Genomic DNA, 19,737 nt, shown 5'->3' on the forward strand with positions numbered 1-19,737 from the left:
GCATCTTACAGACTAACATTAGATAGATTCATGAGCTTTTGTGGGCATAACACACTTCAGATGAATGGAACAAAAATCTCCACTCATCTGAAGAAGTGGGTTGTGCTCATGGAAGCTTGTGATAAAATATATAAGTCTCTATAAGCTGCTATAGGACTACTTGTTTTTGTTCTTAAAATTCATGTTGAATAAATAGTTAAAATGTGTTTGTTTTTGTGAATAATTTATGTAAATAAATTTTATTTCCACTTTTCAAACTCTTATTATACTAAAATAACTTACATGCAGCCAGGGCTTTCCAGCAGCAGATTATATAAATCCTCAGCTTTCAGTAAGATTCAGGAAGCAGCTTACTTCCCATTTGCAGGCAAGTTTCACCAATAATAACAAAGAATGCCACTTCAATGTGCATGAACTGCAGTGTTAGGTGCCCCAGTTGAGACACAAATTTCCAAAAGACCTCGCCCTTAATAAACTAAAATAAACACTGGCTTTTAAAGACAGGCTATCCCGTCTTACTAAAAGGTAAAAGTAATCCTCTCATTTCATTAAATATTATATCCATCAGCTCAATTCCTCTGAACAGAGCTTGCTAGGATTCTCTTTGCAGGATGGGAAATTAAAATTACCAGAGCAGAATATTATCTTTTGGCGAGCAATATTCTCCACTAAATGTGAATCATAGTATCCACTTGACTGCATTTGTGATGTTTCATCTTGGCCTACCAAAGTACAAGATACTAAAAGATGGAAGAATTCTAATCTGCATTTAACTTTGGACTTTTTATTTAAAGAAAAGGTGAGAAGCACCCTCAAATCCCTTTTGCTAATTATCTCACAAGATTGGGATTGGGCTCATAGAATCCTAGAACTGGAAGGGACCTTGAGAGGTCATTGACTCCAGTCCCCCTGCTCTTATGGCTGGACCAAGCACAATCTAGACCATCCCTGACAGGTGTCCGTCTAACTTGATCTTAAATATCTCCAGTGATGGAGATTCCATACCCCCCTAGGCAATTTATTCCAGTGTTTAACCTCCCTGACAGGCAGGAAGTTTTTCCTAATGTCCAATCTAAACCTCCCTTGCTGCAATTTAAGCCCATTGCTTCTTGTCCTATCCTCAAAGGCCAAGGAAAACAATATTCTCCCTCCTCCTTATAAAACCTGTTTAGATAGCATTTTTCAAGTATCAGGTCCCCTCGCAGTCTCTTTTCTAAACTAAACAAGCCCAGTTCTTTCAGTCTTCCCTCATAGGTCACGTTCTCTAGACCTTTAATCATTTTTGTTGCTCTCCTCTGCACTTTCTCCAATTTCTCCACATCTTTCTTGAAATGTGGTGACCAGAACTGGACACAATACTCCAGTTGAGGCCTAATCAGCAGAGAGTAGAGCAGAAGAATGACTTCTCGTACCTTGCTCACAACACTCCTGTTAATGCATCCCAGAATCATGTTTGCTTTTTTTGCAACAGTGTCACACTGTTGACTCATATTTAGCTTGTGGTCCTCTATGACCCCTAGATCTCTTTCAGCAGTAAAACAGTGAAACCGATTGTTCCTTCCTAAGTGGAGTACTTTGCATTTGTCCTTATTAAACTTCATCCTGTTTATGTCAGACCATTTGTCCAGTTTGTCCAGATCATTTTGAATTTTGACCTTATCCTCCAAAGCACCTGAAACCCCTCCAGCTTGGTATCATCTGCAAATTTAATAATCATACTCCCTATGCCATCATCTAAATAACTGACAAAGATATAGAACAGAACCAGCCCCAAAACACATCGCTGTAGAACCCCACTTGTTATGCCTTTCCAGCATAATTGTGAACCATAACTACTCTTTGAGAACTGTTATCCAGCCAGTTACGCACCCACCTTATAGTAGCCCCAGCTAGGTTGTATTCCCCTTGTTTATTGATAAGAAGGTCATAGAGGGACTAGAAATCATAGTTGACCAGACCACGTAAGCAACCGGTCATCTGAAGAAGTAGGCTGTGCCCACGAAAGCTCGTGATACCATCTACATGTTTTGTTAGTCTATAAAGTGCCACCAGACCATTTGTTGTTTTTTTCTGTAACAGACTAACTTGGCTAACCCCTTAAACTCATGTAATCAAGTTACATAAAAATTATGAGCTGAGAAGGGAATACATCAAAACTGTTTATGATGTTTTATTAAAATAGACACAAAAGAAAATAATTTCCTTTCATTAGTTCTATATAAACCAAGTATCATTATATTTCAGAGGGGTAGCCGTGTTAGTCTGGATCTGCAAAAGCGACAAGGAGTCCTGTAGCACCTTATAGACTAACAGATATATTGGAGCATAAGCTTTTGTGGGCAAAGACCCACTTCATCACATGCATGTAGTGGAAATATCCAGAAGCTGGTATAAATATGCAGGCCTGAATCAGGCTAGAGATGACGAGGTTAATTCAATCAGGGATGATGAGGCCCACTTCTAGCAGCTGATCTGGAGGTGTGAATACCAAGAGGAGAAGCTGTTTTTGTAGTTAGCTAGCCATTCACAGTCTTTGTTTAAGCCTGAGCTGATGGTGTCAAACTTGCAGATGAACTATAGCTCAGCAGTTTCTCTTTGAAGTCTGGTCTTGAAGTTTTTTTGCTGCAGGATAGCTACCTTTAGATCTGATACTGTGTGTCCAGGGAGACTGAAGTGTTCTCCTACAGGTTTTTGTATATTGCCATTCCTAATATCAGATTTGTGTCCATTTATTATTTCATGTAGGGACTGTACAGTTTGGCCGATGTATATAGCAGAGGGGCATTGTTGGCACATAATGGCATATATTACATTGGAATATGTACAGGTGAATGAACCAACGATGGTGTGGCTGATCTGGTTAGGTCCTATGATGGGGTTGCTGGTGTATATATGTGGACAGAGTTGGCACCGAGGTTTGTTGCGTGGATTGGTTCCTGAGTTAGAGTTACTATGGTGCAGTGTATAGTTGCTGGTGAGAATATGCTTCAGATTGGCGAGTAGTCTGTGGGCGAGGACTAGACTGCCTCCCAAGGCCTGTGAAAGTGACGGATCATTGTCCAGGATGGGTTGTAGATCACTGATGATGCGTTGGAGAGGTTTTAGCTGAGGACTGTAGGTGATGGCCAGTGGTATTCTGTTTGTTTCTTTCTTGGGCTTGTCCCGCAGCAGGAGGCTTCTGGGTACACGTCTAGCTCTGTTAATCTGTTTCCTTACTTCCTTGTGTGGGTATCGTAGTTTCAAGAATGCTTGGTGAAGATCTTGTAGGTGTTGGTGTCTGTCTGAGGGGTTGGAGCAAATGCAGTTGTACCTCGGTGCTTGGCTGAAGACAATGGATCGTGTGGTGTGTCCGGGATGGAAGCTGGAGGCATGAAGGTAGGCATAGCGGTTGGTAGGTTTTCGGTGTAGGGTGATGTTTATGTGACCGTCAATTATTTGCACCGTGGTGTCCAGGAAGTGGACCTCCCATATAGACTGGTCCACGCTGAGATTGATGGTGGTGTGGAAGCTGTTGAAATCGTGGTGGAATTCTTCCAGCGTTTCTTTCTCATGGGTCCAGATGATGAAGATGTCATCAATGTAGCATAGGCAGAGAAGGGGCACGAGCAGACGAGAGCTGAGGAAGCGTTGTTCTAGGTCAGCCATAAAAATGTTGGCATATTGTGGAGCCATGTGGATGCCCATAGCGGTGCCACTGGTGTGAAGGTATATCTTGTCACCAAAACTGAAATAATTGTGTGTGAGGATAAAGTCACAGAGCTCAGCCACCAGTTGTGCTGTGGCACCATCAGGGATACTGTTCCTGACAGCTTGTATTCCATCTATGTATGGGATGTTTGTGTAGAGAGCCTCTACATCCATGGTGGCTAGGATGGTGTTGTCTGGAAGATCACCGATGCATTGTAGTTTTCTCAGGAAATCAGTGGTGTCACGGAAATAGCTGGGAGTGCTGATGGCGTAGGGTCTGCGTAGAGAGTCCACATATCCAGACAGTCCTTCAGTGAGTATTATTATGTGTGAGTATTATTATGTGCTAGATTAAAGTATATCTATCTATGTGTGTTGTGGCAAAGTCTGGGCTAAGTCCTGTGGCTATGTCTACACTCACAGCTTCTTGCAGGAGAAATATGCAAATGAGGCTAAGCATGGAATATCGCCGAGCTTCATTTGCATACCTAATGAGCTACCATTTTTGCAGAAAAGGCTCTTGCACCAGAAGGAGCTGTCTACACTGCTCCTTCTTGTGGAAGAAAAACCCTCTTGCACAATGCCTTTATTCCTGAAAATAATCAGCATAGCATTGCTCCTCTTATATCTCAGACATTCAAGGCTACTCGGACAAGTCCAATCCATCAAAACAGCGACTGCAGCAAGCCACCAGTACGTAAGTAGAGTGTCATAATTTTACATAAAGTATTTGTGATATCTGTGCCAACTTGGTAAGGTTCCCAAGAGCAGCTAAGACCTTGAGAATGGTGCTATCACCTCATCATTTGCCCAAAGCTCAAAATGACTCAACTCTGCCTCAGAGGGACCACCAGGGTTTAGGTGGGTAGCTCACCGTTCATTTCCATTAGACTCTTGACTTGGCTACTGAGACTAACAAAGGTTTCACTTGTAGTGTCTGGATTTTGTGGAATCTGGATTTTGTGGAATCTGGACATTGGACTCGTTTTACAAATGCCACCAAAGAGCCCTGAAATAACTGCCAAGCTGCTACAGACTTGGACAGAGTTTAAATGGTCAGGCTATAATTGAAAAAATGTACATTCCACTAAAAAGCTCTCAAGCAATCCACCTCTCAGAGTCAAATATTCTTCCTTTCTACCAACAACCACTACAAAAACCAACATACCACTAATTTAATTAATAGTTCATTTTGAAGCTGCACCTCAAAGTAGGACCAGTACATATACAGGGCCCTACTAAATTCACCGCCATTAAAAACACACCACAGAATGAAATCTGGTCCCTCCTCCTCCTCCCTTCCATCCCACCCCACCCCCTGTGAAATCTGGCCTTTTCTGTGCTTTACCATATAGTATACAGATTTCAGGGGGAAGTGCCAGCATTTGTCAAATCGGGGGTCCTAACCCAAAAAGGAATTTTAATGGGTTCAGCAGCTGGAGAGCGGTGACTATCGGCAATAATAACCCAGCTCTTTAGGCAGCACCTTACCACCAACAGCACAGGATTAAGGGTGGCAGTGCCATATCATGCCATCCTTACTTCTGCACCGTTGCCTTCAGAGCAGGGTAGTGGGAGAGAGGTGACTACTGATTGAGAGCTCAGCTCTGCAGACACCAGTGCAGAAGTAAAGGTACGAACGCTATACCATGCCATCCTTACTTCTGCGCTGCTACTGATGGCAGCTCTGCTTTCAGTGCTGGTGTCCTAGCCAGCAGCTGCCGCTCTCCAGCTGCCCAGCTCTGAAGGTATCACTGCCAGCAGCAGCAATGCAGAAATAAGGAGAGCACTTCCTCCCACTATAACCTTGCTACCCTTCACAATGCCTTTTTCATCAGAATCCCTACAATTACAACATTGTGAAATTTCAAATTTAAATAGCTGATATAAAATGTATTATTTAACAAATACTACGACTATGAAATCGACCAAAATAGACTGTGAATTTGGTAGGATTCTATATATGGTGAACCAAATGAGAAATCTGCTATTCTGAACCTTATATTTGAAGAATCTTGTTATTTTAAACAAGCAAGAAAGCTATGGTTTCTAAATAAAATGGAAGAATTAATGTAACCACTAATGAACATGTGACAAGTTCCCCCCTGTTTTCAATACACAGGGAATGAGAATCTGTTACAGCCCCCATTAAAAAGCCTTGTCTCTTTAGATCTTGCTTTAGAAGCCCAAGATTTCATCTCTGGAGATCCCAGGTTCAACCCCTTCCTGGCATAGCAGGCAAGACAGCAGCCATTAAATTAACAGCTGGTGCAGGCCAGGTAGTCAAAAATGCTTTCTCCAAGCAGTTTCCTAGAATCACTAACATGCAACTCCATATACATTTCTAGTTCAGCCTTGCAAATGCAGCATTTTTACAGGAAAAACAAGGCACAGACACAAAGAAGTAGCCATTTCTGTTTTACCAGAATAGTTCATCAAAGAAGAGTTGCTACAGAACACACTTTTTTATCATGGGCAGCAGGTTTGAGGCAAGGGGAGGCAATGCCTTCTCTGGGTCTTAGTGCTCAACCTGTTCTCACTTTCTATGCCTATTCTAACCATTCCTGAAGGCTCCCACAGCAGGCTGTTGCTGCTTTGCTGACCGGTGACTCTTCCCCTACCCTAAATGGGATTTGCTTGGCAGCAATTCCTCTTTTAATTACAGGCAGTCCCCGAGTTACACGGATCCGACTTACGTTGGATCCGCAGTTACGAACGGGGATTTTCTCGCCCCGGAGAACTGGAGCGGCGGGACGCCTGGTCCTGCCGCCCACCTCCTCCGGGGCGAGAAAAGCTGCTCCCCGTCTCCCTGGTCTGCTGGGGGAGCCAGCAGACCAGGGAGACGGGGAGCAAAGCAGCGGAGGACCCGGGGCCGGACCCGCAGCCGCTTCCAGATCAGCTGGAAGCGCCGCGGGTCTGGCCGGGTCCTCCGCGGCTTTGCTCAGCGTCTCCCTGGTCTGCTGGGGGGGGGGGGGGGAACACAGCTAGTGCCCCCCCCAGCAGACCAGGGAGACATGGAGCAAAGCCCGGGGCCTGTGGTAGAGCAGGTGGGGTGCTGCCAGTTGGTCCCGCAGCACCGCTCCTTGGCGCTACTGGACCAACCCGGCAGCACCCCAGCTGCTCTGCCCCAGAAGTCCTGATTCAGCCGCTGCTGATCAGTTTCAGCAGTGGCTGAATCAGGATGCCTGGGGCAGAGCAGCTGGGGTGCTGCTGGGTTGGTCTAGTAGCACCGAGGAGCGGCTGCGCTACTGGACCAACCCAGCAGCACCCGAGCTGCTCTGCCCCAGGCGTCCCCAAGTCAGCCGCTGCTGAAACTGACCAGCGGCTGACTACAGGAAGCCCGAGGCAGAGTTGCTCTGCCCCGGGCTTCCTGGAATCAGCTGCTGATCAGTTTCAGCAGCAGCTGACTTGGGGACGCCTGGGGTTCTTAAGTTGAATCTGTATGTAAGTCGGAACTGGTGTCCAGATTCAGCCGCTGTTGAAACTGATCAGTTTCAGCAGCGGCTGAATCTGGATGCCAGTTCCGATTTACATACAGATTCAACTTAAGAACAAACCTACAGTCCCCTATCTTGTACGTAACCCGGGGACTGCCTGTACAAAGTAAGAGGGGCTGCAAGTGGCCCTTCTCACACACCAGAGGCTCTCCTTCCTAGCAGAGCAGGGATTTTATCAAAGGGGCATTTATACCCCAGGTGAACATCCTAATCCCAGACCACAGAGGGCTCTAGAAGCTTACTGTGCCCTGGTTAATATGTACCATAGTTAAGTGGAACATCTGAAGGTACTAATCACACTGATACTCATTTCTCAACAAGCAGACAGGGGATTTGAACCAGCACCTCCTTGCCTCTGGGGCAGGTACCAAAGCATAGGAACACACAGGGCGTCACAAGATTTAGGTGACCCAATTCTCATTTCATATTTACTGAACGTCACCAGCCATGAACAGAAGAGGCAGAAGGAACCCCTGCCTCCAGCTGCCTCCTAGGTTAGCACTTACCTCTCATATGAATGGCTTAAGAGATCAACATTCAAATCCCTTCTCAGAGAGCATAAAGAGGAATTGAAACAGCACTTGCACTGCTGAAGGGACAACCCCCCAACCAACTGGACTACATGGAGACTCCTGGGATGCTTGTGGCTCAGTGACTATTTCATGACAGTAGCCCAATCTCCCACCTACAGGGCACACACCTAACCAGTAAGCTACACAGGATTGTTTGATGGGGCTTTGGACCAATGAATATATACTGAAAGCGTAGCAGCATCAGCAGAAAAGAGCAAGCAAGGCTCAAGTCCTTCACTTGAGAGGTAAGAGACAAGGGTTCAAACCCCTTTTCAACAAGCATAAAGAGGGATTTGAACCCCAAGCTAATACATGCTAAGCACACACCCAAACTGCTAGGTTCTGCACTGCCATATGCTAACTTTATGACCCCCCCATGAACATGGAATGAAAGTGGAACGAGAGGAGGCAGCAAACACCAGGCCCACCCTAGAGAGACAACCTCTTAGTCCAGCAGCTGGATATTCACCTGAGACATAACTGCTCAAGTCCCTTCGCAGGAAGCTGAGGAAGGAGTTAAATCAACATCACCCACACAGCTGGGTAAGCACCCAGGCCACTGGACTACAAAGGGATTCAGCAATTGCTACTTAATAACAATGACACAGACTCATGAAGTTACAAGGCCCAACCCATCTTGGCCTACTTCTTTATGTCCTTGACTCAGACTCACACCTGAGAGAATGCATAGCCCTATTCAAATCTCTTCTCTTCAGGCAGGGATAAGGAAACTGAACCAGCATCTATCCCTTCCAGGTACCGAGCTCTGCTTCCAATCCCTGGCCATGAACCTCAGAGGGGCCAAAATCATTTTTCAGGAGGTACCACTGAATGTCCCACCAAAAAACTAAGGCAAGAGCAGGAAGGAGGCTGAGGCCTACCATGTAACCTTTAGCCTAGTGGTTATGAAGCCTCACCTATGGCTGAGGGGAAGGGGGACCTGGTTCCCACTGCAGCATGGAAAAGCCATTACAAAGACAGGATAGGCTAGAGCTCTATAAACCATGTGGAGAAGTAAATAAGTACATGTTAGTCATCCCTTCACATAACACAGGGGTCTGCAACATATGGCTCACTATGGAACCAAATATGGCTCTTTTGTCATTCCCAAAATACATGCAACTTTTTAATTAAAAAGAAAAATTAATTCAAAATTTTAAAAACACATAATTACTCATGTTGCTTAAATGCACGCATGAACCTGAATTTGACCAGTTCTGATGTAAACTTCAAAGAAATGTGCAAAAAGGTGCAGCAGCAGAAGTCCTGTTAAATAAAATTTGTGAGTCCAACGTTTCAGTTATGCTGTTATTAATGATCATGTCAATTGTCAATAATATTAAGTTGTATATTGTCAGTCATGCAAATGGGCATTCTTGTCCAGCTCTTTGTCGACCTCTTGTTCTGAATTTTGAGGTAGTTTGGCCCTTTGGTTTGAAAAGATAGCATATCCCTGACACAACACAAGAGTCAGGGTGACCCGAGGACATGAATAGGCAGCAGGTTTAAACCAAGCCAAAGCTGGTACATCTTCCAGCAAGGCACAGTCACCATGTGGCCCTCCTCGCTAGTCAACGTTGTGAACGCCAACCTGCAAGTGTGTTAGCCAAGACGATCCAGGACACAGGCATCCTCAGACTGATCACTTGATAATTGCTCTCTTCTGTCCACTGCTTTTGAAGCATCTGGCATCAACCACTGTCGAAAGACGGGCAACTGGGCTAGCAGGATCATGGGTCTGACCCAGACTCGCCATTGGTACCATCTTAATTTCCCCCTTGGTGCACAAGGCTACACCAGCGGTGGGGCTTCTCTGCTGGGTCGAATCCCCTTTCTGCTCCCTGGTGTGTGGGATGAGGTATATGCTGTAGCCCATGCATGTGCCCGAGTTATACAGCTAGTTATGGTGATGGAAGCTGGGGGAATCCTTGAGTTTGCCTGTTGAAGCTGAATATTATTTAGGCAGCAACAACACTACACTTTGTAGTCCAATGGTTAGTCTCCCTGCCTTGATTAGGAGTGCTGTGGGTTTGAATCCTTCCTCTGCCTGCCTTAAAAAGGTGGGGGAGGAGGTTTCCATACACAGTTGAGCTGCATGTACAGTAGGTGATACGGGGCTTGCTTCCCTCTTGCCCATTGCAGCTGTTTAAATATTGGTTAGACCAGCAGCTGCTTCTGACATCCTCTGAAGCCCAGAGGCTGTGGGCTTGGACTGTAGCAGGTGTGGGTTTGAGCCTGTCCTAGTTCTGGTTCCTGTCCCAAGCTTGCTACTCTCTTGTCAGTTGAAGCTGTTCTGCTTGAGTTAAACGTACTTTGGGCCAGGCTCACAGCTACCCTCGCTCTGTAGTCTGGTTGCTTAAATAAGACAGCAGGAGCCTGGAAGCATTTCATATGAGATACAAACAGAACTGTTGGGCATTTCTGATGGTTTGAGTTTTATCAGTAATGGGATGTGTTATTGAGAACTGGCCTCGAGAAGACTGAAGTCCTCATTGGTCACTGCCAGTGGGAACTTTTTGGTCATACAGCCTGCCTCAGCTTAAAGTCCCTGCACACTGAGCCCTGAAGATTGGACTTAAGGTCAGGAAGATACATTGCCCAGCCATGGACATGTGGCAGCCTTGGGGTCATCCATGATTAACATGGCTGTACCAGATCAGTAAGAATTTTGTGGAGCCTTTAAATGCCTGGAATAAAGCCATGCAATGTGGTATGGACATTCATGGACCCACAGGCCAAGCATATTGTCATTATGGAAGAAACCTCAGGTGCCCTGAATGATTCATAGAACTTTCAAACAAGCCTAGGTTGGTTTAAGACTTCCCCTGAGAACCAAGCAACCCACCTCCTCCCCCCCATTTCCAGACTGTATCAAACTTTCACCTGTTTTGGGTTGATGTGGTGGAGTCATTCTAACATGAAACGTAAGATAAAACGTGTATGTGCATGTGTTTACTCCACTCCATAGTGAAGAAGTATGGTCTAGTTCTGGCCTGTTCTGAAGTCTCTTATGCAATAAGATCACAGATTACAGAAACTCCTATCATGCTCCTCTATGATGCTTATGCAACATTTTACCTTATTTATACAAGCTGGAAATCTCGCCTTAAGTAGATGCTGTAATGTTGGCAGACTAGTCGCCAGCTCATGCCAAGGTCTCCATGTCTCAGTGGGACACAGACAGACACAACTGGAATCTGTCTGGCTCTTTTAGGAGTTAATATCACATTAACAGAATTGCATGGGTTGCAGTTATTGTAGGCAGGGGGAAACTGAGCATATTGGCAAACAGCCTACTGTGGCCCCTCCTGCAAGCCAGTGTACTTTCCCCAGGGAGGCAGGGCTGGATGTGTTACCTGCCCAGTGCCCTGGGGCCTGTAGCCTTAGGGCACAGCAGCCGTGCAACCCAGGAGCTGGGGTTGTAAAGCTGCAGCACACCAGCTTTGGGGTTCTGCGTCCCTGCCCCCAGCTGAGCAGTGCTAGGGTAATGAGCTACAGTGGGCATGCTTGAGCTTTCTGCAGAGGTGAGGGCAGAAAAGGAGGGTATAAGGGGAAGGATCAGGGATTGGACGGCAAGGTCTCTGCCTGTATTGATATCAGACAGAGCATAGCATAGTGCCTCACAGTACTCCTCACCATATTGTATGCAACTCCACCACAGTTCTGGTCTGAAGCAAAGCAGACTTAGAAAAAAAATAGCTTAAAACAGTACAATTACTTATAGAAATTGGCCCTAAACAGAATGTATATTTGCTTCATTTTTAAAAATTTCAAGTTTGAATTGAACCTAACACAATACACCATTATATACTGATTTGTATTTCATTATTAGGGATGGCTCAAGAATGTGCCTGTTTACTAACCGCATACAATAGATTAGATGATAAAGCATTTCCAAGGTTAGAGCCCACATGTGCTGAAACAGAACAAAGGGGAAATGTTGGGAAAACTTTTTTTTTTTTTTTTTTAAGATAAGGCACGTTTCAGTTAAAGAACAGTGAGACATAGCACCACATCTGTAACAGATAAGAGGGGCAGTAAAAGCAACATTCAGATTGGAAATACAGCAGGAATTTTTTTTGCATATGATTAAAGTTTTCTTCTGCCCTTCTTTTTTATTACAGGAATCTCTCCACCATCCAGCTGGGCACCTAATAAAAGCTAGGGACACATTTATAAGGAGCAGGACAGAGCACTGTGCATTCCTGATTGGCATGAGGTAGTAGGGAAGATAATATGCCATAGTTAGACCATTTTCAGAGCACCCTGCAACACCTACCTGTCAAAGTTTTCCTATTATAACAATAGATGAAGGTATTTCTGATTAATTATTTTACTTATCCAGGGAGCTGCATTTTCCAGCTTAGATCTCTTTAAAACAAGTAGAGACAACAATAACAAGGCACAATTTGGTGTAACCATTCTTCTCAGATTTATTCCTTCCCTTCTAGGAAAAGCTTACATGTCAGTAAGAGGGTCCTTTTATTTTGGGTACTTCAAAGATTCTTACTTTCAAGGAAGACATGCTTACTTTCCCAAAATTCATGTCACCCTCCAGTCTCCCCAGTCATCAGAATACATGAAGGAAGAGGATCTGCAACAGATTTATTCTGCTAATCCCTTTGTGATCCTTTCATCCTTTCCATATCCTTTCCCATCCTCTAGTAGAAGTCTATTAAAACCCATATTAGCTTTCTGTTATCATTAGATCTACACAGCAACTAAAGCATAAATGCACAAAACATTAACATAAGGGGAAGAATCAGGGACTGAACAGCTAGGAAAGAAGCTAGGACAGGGGAGGCCCTGCTGCTCCCCCACCCCCCAGGCCAATTAAGGCCGGAGGGTGGGGGAGCGTGGGAAGCCTCCTCCCACCCTGCCAGGAGCATGTGGCGCTTTGAAGTGTCGCTCACTCCTCGCAGGGCAGGGGGGAAGAGGAGAGGTGGCTTCACGCGCTCCCCCCCACTAGGCCAAACAGGGCCTGGGGGCGGGGGAGCATGGGAAGCCTCCTCCAGCCCTGCAAGGAGCCGCAGCACCTGGGGCTACTTCAAAAATTTTTGAAGTGGCCCTGGGCAAAAATTATTGCCTACCCCCGAGCTAGGAGAACTCATCAGGATTTTAGATTTGATATTGTTGAACCTTTCTGGCTGGGTAGTCGCTGGTGTACTAACATCCATGCTTTGGCAGGCTGAGAACAGGGGCTGGCTGGGAGTCCAGCGGCAGAGGGGCAGGCAGACAGAGAGCTGGCAGCTGGGACCAGGCTGGTGGCAGAGCTGGGCCAGTGGGCCAGCAGCTGAGAGTGAAGCCCTGCATCTGGAGCAGAGAGTGGGGTTAGCAGCCAGGAATGCAATCTAGGAGCCGGTACAGGTGGCCAGGAGGCCCACCAGAGAGCTCGGCTACAGAGAGGCCATCATTGAGCTCCCTGGTCTGGCAAACTTACGCGTTCAGGACCAGTCAGGTTCTGAGGTTGCTGCACCAAGGAGGTTCAACTGTATTAAAGAATTATAAAAATATCAAAAATCCAAAAAGCTAAAAGAAAACAAAACTCTGATAAAATGAAATAACTTTTAACTTGGATTTCTTGGTTCAGAAACTATTTGTTTTTAAAACTAGTTTTTCAAGAAGACAGAGCACTCTACAATGATAGATGCAGAGCAAATAAAGAACAGTGTCAAATAGGAGACAGCGCTTCTATTGCACAGGTTACTTATGGTAAATTATATTACTTGTATGGACTTAAAGTGAAGGGTTAAAGAAAGAATACATGTATTGTGCATGATAAGAACAGAGCCGTCCAAATGACTAGTTATCTTACCCACCTTGTCTTTATTATTTTTTACTGGACAACTTCTGTGGGTGAAAGAGAAAAGCTTTTGAGCTTATACACAAAGCTCTCATCTAACCCACCTAGTGTCTCTAATATCCTGGGACCAACATAGCTGCAATAACACTGCCAAAAGCTTTACAAAAATGTTCTTTACATCATATGAAACTTGAAAGCTTTGCAATAACAAAGAAGATGTAGTCAGGTGTCTATTCAAAAAGATGCTAAATGAAATCAGAGTGAAAGTTTGATATACTAACTCACATGCCACACTTCTTCCTAAATGACATGTACAATTGTGGGTTGGAAATGAAAGAAGACTGTCTATGAAAGTAGGGAGTTTGCACTTTAGTTTTAGAGCTGATGATGCCACCTGTCTAGCAGCCTCAAGAAAAACTGTGGTTATGCACTCATTTTTGTGGCAGCATGAAATTTGAAAGAGAAAAATCTGCACTTTAGTCCTGGGACCCTGGCACTTCTAATAATAGCATCAGATAGCAAAATGCCAAATATTTACTCTCAAGTCAGCCAGGCTGACTAGCAGTCAGCACAATCAAAGTCTAAAGGATCTGAATCTGTCCCCCAAGGTCTACGTCGTTAGGGTTCAGCATACCTTCTCAGGCAGAAACATCCATTACTCTCAAGTGACCCTACCCAACACTGACTCCCTTGGCACAAGAGTGCCACATAAGCCAAAGTTTGAGGAAAAAAATGGGAGAACTCCATAATTTCTAGTCTTGACATCCCCAAACTCCAGCATGGTTAAACTGTCACAGGGTGAAAGCGTTCTGTGGCTAAATAAATTGCTAAGGCAAAGTCCAGAGGTTCGCTTTATGTTGAGGAGATGTTCACTCAGGGAGAATATTCACAAAGACTTTCAGGTATTACACCAAGTGACAGTTATTAATGTACTAATTTTGCTCATCACTGCATTGCTGTATTCAGAATAGGCCTCTATCTAAACTCACATCAGTGAGAATCAAGAATACCCTCCACTGGAATCACTGAAGTCTGCATCAGTATTAAAAAAACCTCAAGATATTCCACAGGATAAAACTGAGAATCAAATCAGGCCCAGTAGTTTTATTTAAAAAATGGTCTTTGTTTTATCTGTGTGTGAAGTACACATCCGTGAACAGGAGCATTCATCTCATTGTTTGAAGTGAACACACAATCTATTTGGCATAATATACACATTTACATTCATTTTTGTGTTGTTGTGGAATTTGAGTCATCCTGTTTTGATGCTTGACCCTGGCAAAGCCACAAAAGTTTTGAAGAGTCATACTGGCTGCAGTGCATTCAACTGGATTTTATATTTACTATATACTTCAGAGAGTTGGTGTGGCTAAACGATAAGGAGTAGGACCACCAAATTCGGAATACAGCTTCCTCTTATCATAACTTAAAGCAAGGTCAGGGTTTGGTTGTGCAAGGAAAGTGGGATGTGCCCGGAATGGGACTGCTTCTCAGAAAACAATCCAGAATCACCCGGCAAAGTGAAAGAGGCTGTCTGGGGGGTGCATCCCCCACCTTGTCTGAGACTACCTCAGCTCCGAGCCTCCCACCTGCCAGGCACTCTTTAGAAAGGATGGGGGGGGGAGGGATGAAGCTCTCCCCTTCCCCCTGATTTGTACCAAGACATTGCTGGCTGTTCACCTTCACAAGGGAGTCCTCACTCTGGCTGGGGAGTACAGGGGTCAGATTAGCCTGGACCTGCCCTAGCCCTGGCACTGCAGCAGTCACAGAGAGGCGCTTCTCACCTGGCCCCAAGCCACTGCAGTGAGAGGGCTGGTATAGTCCTCTCTCTCCAGGGCAGCCTGCATCCTGACCCCCTTGTCCCCAGAATAATGATTTAAAGTAAGCATGTACTAGGGATGTAAAATCCCATTTAATTGGCTAACTGCTTACACATATTGTTTAACTGGTTAACTGATTAAGGAGGATGAGGGGGGAGACTTCTCCAGCCTGACTGAAGCAGTAGGGATGCCAGATGGTTTAATAAAAAAATACCAACCCCTACCCCCCAAAAAAAACAGGGACAAAATTCTGTTGAGGAAAAAAAAGTGTGTGTGTGGGGGGGGGGGGGGAAACAAAAGTTGTTGAGGAAAAAAAAAAAAAGGATACCAAGAATCTAAGGTCCCCCCACCACAGGCAGGGGCTGCTCCTGCCAGGACACCTGAGCAGTCCCATTCCTGAGCAGCAGTGTAACAATATGGCTTTTCTGTAGCCATGATGGAAGACCTGTGCTAGGCCTGAACCAAAGCCACCTTCTGCAGCCAGACTGAAGAGCAGCAGCCATTACTGTAAGGCCTGGAGTCACATACTCACAATTCCATCTAAATTGTATTAAAAAGTGTCATACCAGGCAGTGAGGAGGGGATTTTGTCCCAATAGCTCCCCCACTGTCATCAAATAATGAAACAGATCTCAAGATGTGTAAAGAAAACTTAAGTAACACTGTTCTGTCTGGCAAGAAACTGCTTATCAATACTTGAGGTTGTGGAATCCTCATTCTATGATCATTGTCATTACACTTTCCTATTGTTTGTCTGTGTGTTTGTCTGGTTTGTAACTGTTTCTGTCTGTTGTATAATTAATTTTGCTAGGTGTCAATCAATTAAGGTGGTGGGGTATGATTGGTTAGGTAATTTTGTTATGATTGGTTAGTACAATTATACTAAAATAATTGGTTAAGGTATAGCTAGCAAGACTCAGATTTCATTATATAAACTGGGGTCCAAGAAGGAAAAGAAAAAAAAAAAGAGAAGATTGGAAGTAACAGAAGCAGAAGGAAGGAAGCAAAATGCTGGAAGAAGACCAAAGGAAGACAAGGAATACCAAGAAGAAGAACTCACCTCCAAGACCCAGCCTAAGACCAGAGTTGCCAGTACTCTCCTGCCCAACCGTGGCGTGCAGCAGCTAAGATCCAGAGAGACTGATCTTGCCTGACCAACAGGGGAAGTCTGCCTGCCTTTATCAGGATTGGTGAGCATGACACTGTGTACTTAGCATGTGCATTCTGCTTGTTTGGGAATTGTCAATAAGTAGAGGATAAGGATATTACTGTGTGAGAATCTTTCAGTGGCATCCTGCCAACCCACAGGAAGATGCGCCCTGAGAGCCCTAGGAATTGGGTAAGAGTGGGTGTGTAAATTAACAGGGTTGCACCTTGAGCCCTAGGAATTGGGTAAAAGTGTGCGCCCCTACAGTGTGGAAGGGATAGAGAAATTTGTACAGGTAACAGCAGCTGTGCTGGAGCAGCCCCTATTTGCGGCAGACCCTTTACAGGGCTGCTCCAGCCCCACTAATTATGGTTAACTGGTTAAACCTTCACACCCCCTGTATGTACATTTTCATTTTCCATGAGAATTAAGGACCTGAGCAATGCCGGGTAAATCTTCTAACAGTGTCATACATAAAGGTATAGCTGCCACATTACAGCTTTCCTCTTTTCCATGGAGTAAGTGCAGGGCTGGGACAGGCATAAGGATCTTGCGCAAAACAGGGTTTTTGCACAAAAAGGAAATGTCCACACTGCTTTTTGTGCAAAAACCCTTGCGCACAAAGAAACAGGCAGAAAATATGATAATGATGTCACAACATATGCTAATGAGTCTCTCATTAGCATATTTTCTGCTGAAAAAACTTGTAGTGTAGACATAGCCTCTGAGTTCAACTTACCCGCATGTGAACAGGTGCAGTGGTTAAAACACCAGTGTCAGCAAGGGCTGATCCTCAAGATTTAGTTTTTTGAGGGTTAGATCGTGTATTTGTAAGAAGAAAATTTAAAAAAGAGTCAAACTAAGCCATACCACAGCTCCCCACAATAAATGCTGTTTAAAAAAAAAAACTGCAGCTTTTTTCTTTAAAAAATTAACAGTTGCATTCACTTCAAAATATATTTTTCTCTTTCAAAGGCTCTAGAGGCTTCACCTGATGATTTCAAAAGAACACCGAACACAGCAGAATCTCAGCGTTACCAACATCAGATTTACAAACTGATCAGTCAACCACACACCTTCATTTGGAACTGGAAGCATGCAACCAAGCAATAATGAAGACAAAAAGCACATAAAGTACAGCTCTGTTAAACTATTTAAAAATAAATAAGGAAAAAGCAGCATTTTCATCTGCACAATAAAGTTTCAAAGCTCTATTAAAATGCTCAGTTGTAAACTTTTGAAAGAACAGCCACAATGTTTTGTCCATAGTTATAAATAATCTCCATTCTCCAGGTGCTTGTAATTCTGATGTTCTACTGTACCAGTCACCAGAGCCAGCCTGTCCATTGAACTCCTTAAGCACATGCAGCTGTGTAGAGTACCACTAAACTTGGGCCAAAATTTAGCAGTACCCTATGCTGTGTATGCGTAGGAATGGAATGGAAGCAGCCACGGACAGGGCCTGGACCCCATGGGCTCTGCACCCTGCCCCCAATTACTAAGTGATGCAAGTGCAGGCTGGAGGAGCAGAGGGCCATCACGCTGCCAGCTGGAGAGTAGCAACACTTTCCCCAACTCATTGCAGCAAATGGCATTCAGTTCAGGAGAGTTAGCAAGCCTCTGCCCCGCAGGGTCTCCAGGAGGAGGCTGCCTTTGCTGGGCTACATAGGACACCAGCAGTGGTAGGTATGGCTGTGCAGGGAGGAGTGGAACAGGGGTAGGAAGAGGTGGGGCACCTCCCACAGGGATGGAGCTGTCAGCCACAGGAGTCAATCTGGACACTGAAAGAACTAGCACAGTAGTTTACAATCATTGTTTCTTACCTCATCAGGTTCAATGATCAATGGGTACTTGTCCTCAGATAAAAAATTGAAAATAACCCAAACTTTAAAGGCATCTTCACCGCTAATGAACAAAGGACTTTTAGTGAGGTTCTTTTTGAAGCAGAGAGTCCAACACATCCTGTTGAACTCAACCTTGTCAAAGTTCCCTTGAACCTAAAAAGAAAAAATGAAAACAAAAAAATGTAATCCACGTGCAACAGTACATTATATTGTACAGATAAACATAACTGAGATGCACTGATGAAATCATACTGGAGCACCAATAAAACTCACAGCTTTTAAGGCTCAAAAGGATCAATATGGTCATCAAGTCTGCTCTCCTGCAAAATATTAGTTGTGGAATTTCGTCCAGTAAAACCATAATTTATGTTGAATTTAAAGCATGATTTTAAAACTTCAGTGAAGGAAAGTCATCCATATCCCATATTTACTCCCGTACCCCGTTTTAACATACCTTTTAACGTATATACCTCATCTTAACTACACCTATCCTTATGTTACACGGAGTTACTCAGATGGATGAAGTGCACCCAGATATAATATTAAAAAACCTAAAAGCTATATACAGAAAAGTAAGTGTGAAAGTTTTGTTGTATTACTACTTTATAATAAAGTCATAACTACAATAATTTACAATCACATACAATAACTTATTTTTAACATAGGCCCTGTAATTTCCTCACACTTTTTCCTTATTTTGAAATAACTGAAAACTTCCAGTTTCTTCTTTATTCTTTACCATCTTTAGGACCTGTGTATATAATTGACATACAAAGATTTTTACCATAGAAAATACCATATTTGTATTCAATTGTTTATGATCGATTAAATACCTATTCCATAACTCATAACTCTGCAGCTTTTTAATGCTGTTTCTTTGCTTACCCAGAAATTAAAAGGCACATTTTGCACGGCAATAGAATTTCTCTTGCTTTTTATAACCTGTACAAAACATAGATGTGGGGGGAGGCCTCCACCATGACATCAAGTGCAACAAATCATTTCAAAATTATGTATGATTGGAAATAACATACATTTCCAAATCGCCCAGTGTTTTATGGGTTTCACCACTAAACTGCAACATTTTACTGCTACGTAAATCCAGTTGGACTCACAGGGTTATTCGTGGGTAATCTACGACTCACTTCTCGAGGAATTCTGTCTGTGTACGTATGTAGAATTCACATCCCGCCGTTCAATATCTTTGCTTCCCCACAGAAAACGATGGGTAAATAAATGGAAACCATGTTGGAGTGGGACCAGGGGTGGCTATGGGCATAGCTTAGGGGCCACTGCCCACCTCAACAGGAGAAGTGGGGGGGGAGCGGGCACATAGTGTTACATACCCAGGGCCTCTCTCTTTTGAGA

The 19,737-nt window shown here is 44.2% G+C and overlaps 1 protein-coding gene across 2 annotated transcripts in view; it reads right to left on the reverse strand.

Annotated features, from left to right (window-relative positions):
- The window catches only part of SWAP70 (switching B cell complex subunit SWAP70), an 85,274-nt gene that overhangs the window by 42,023 nt on the left and 23,514 nt on the right, over window positions 1-19,737 (reverse strand). Inside the window, exon 3 of one of the 2 annotated variants that reach the window (XM_075927949.2) lies at window positions 18,349-18,522. In XM_075927949.2, the coding sequence (XP_075784064.1) occupies window positions 18,349-18,522 (174 nt within the window). Of the gene's footprint in view, window positions 1-16,438; window positions 16,592-18,348; window positions 18,523-19,737 lie in introns of those variants that run through there. The other variant, XM_075927950.2, reaches the window with a different exon arrangement.

This window comes from Pelodiscus sinensis, chromosome 5 (assembly GCF_052426305.1).
Source record: "Pelodiscus sinensis isolate ZL-2025 chromosome 5, ASM5242630v1, whole genome shotgun sequence".
Lineage (NCBI taxonomy): Eukaryota > Metazoa > Chordata > Testudines > Trionychidae > Pelodiscus > Pelodiscus sinensis.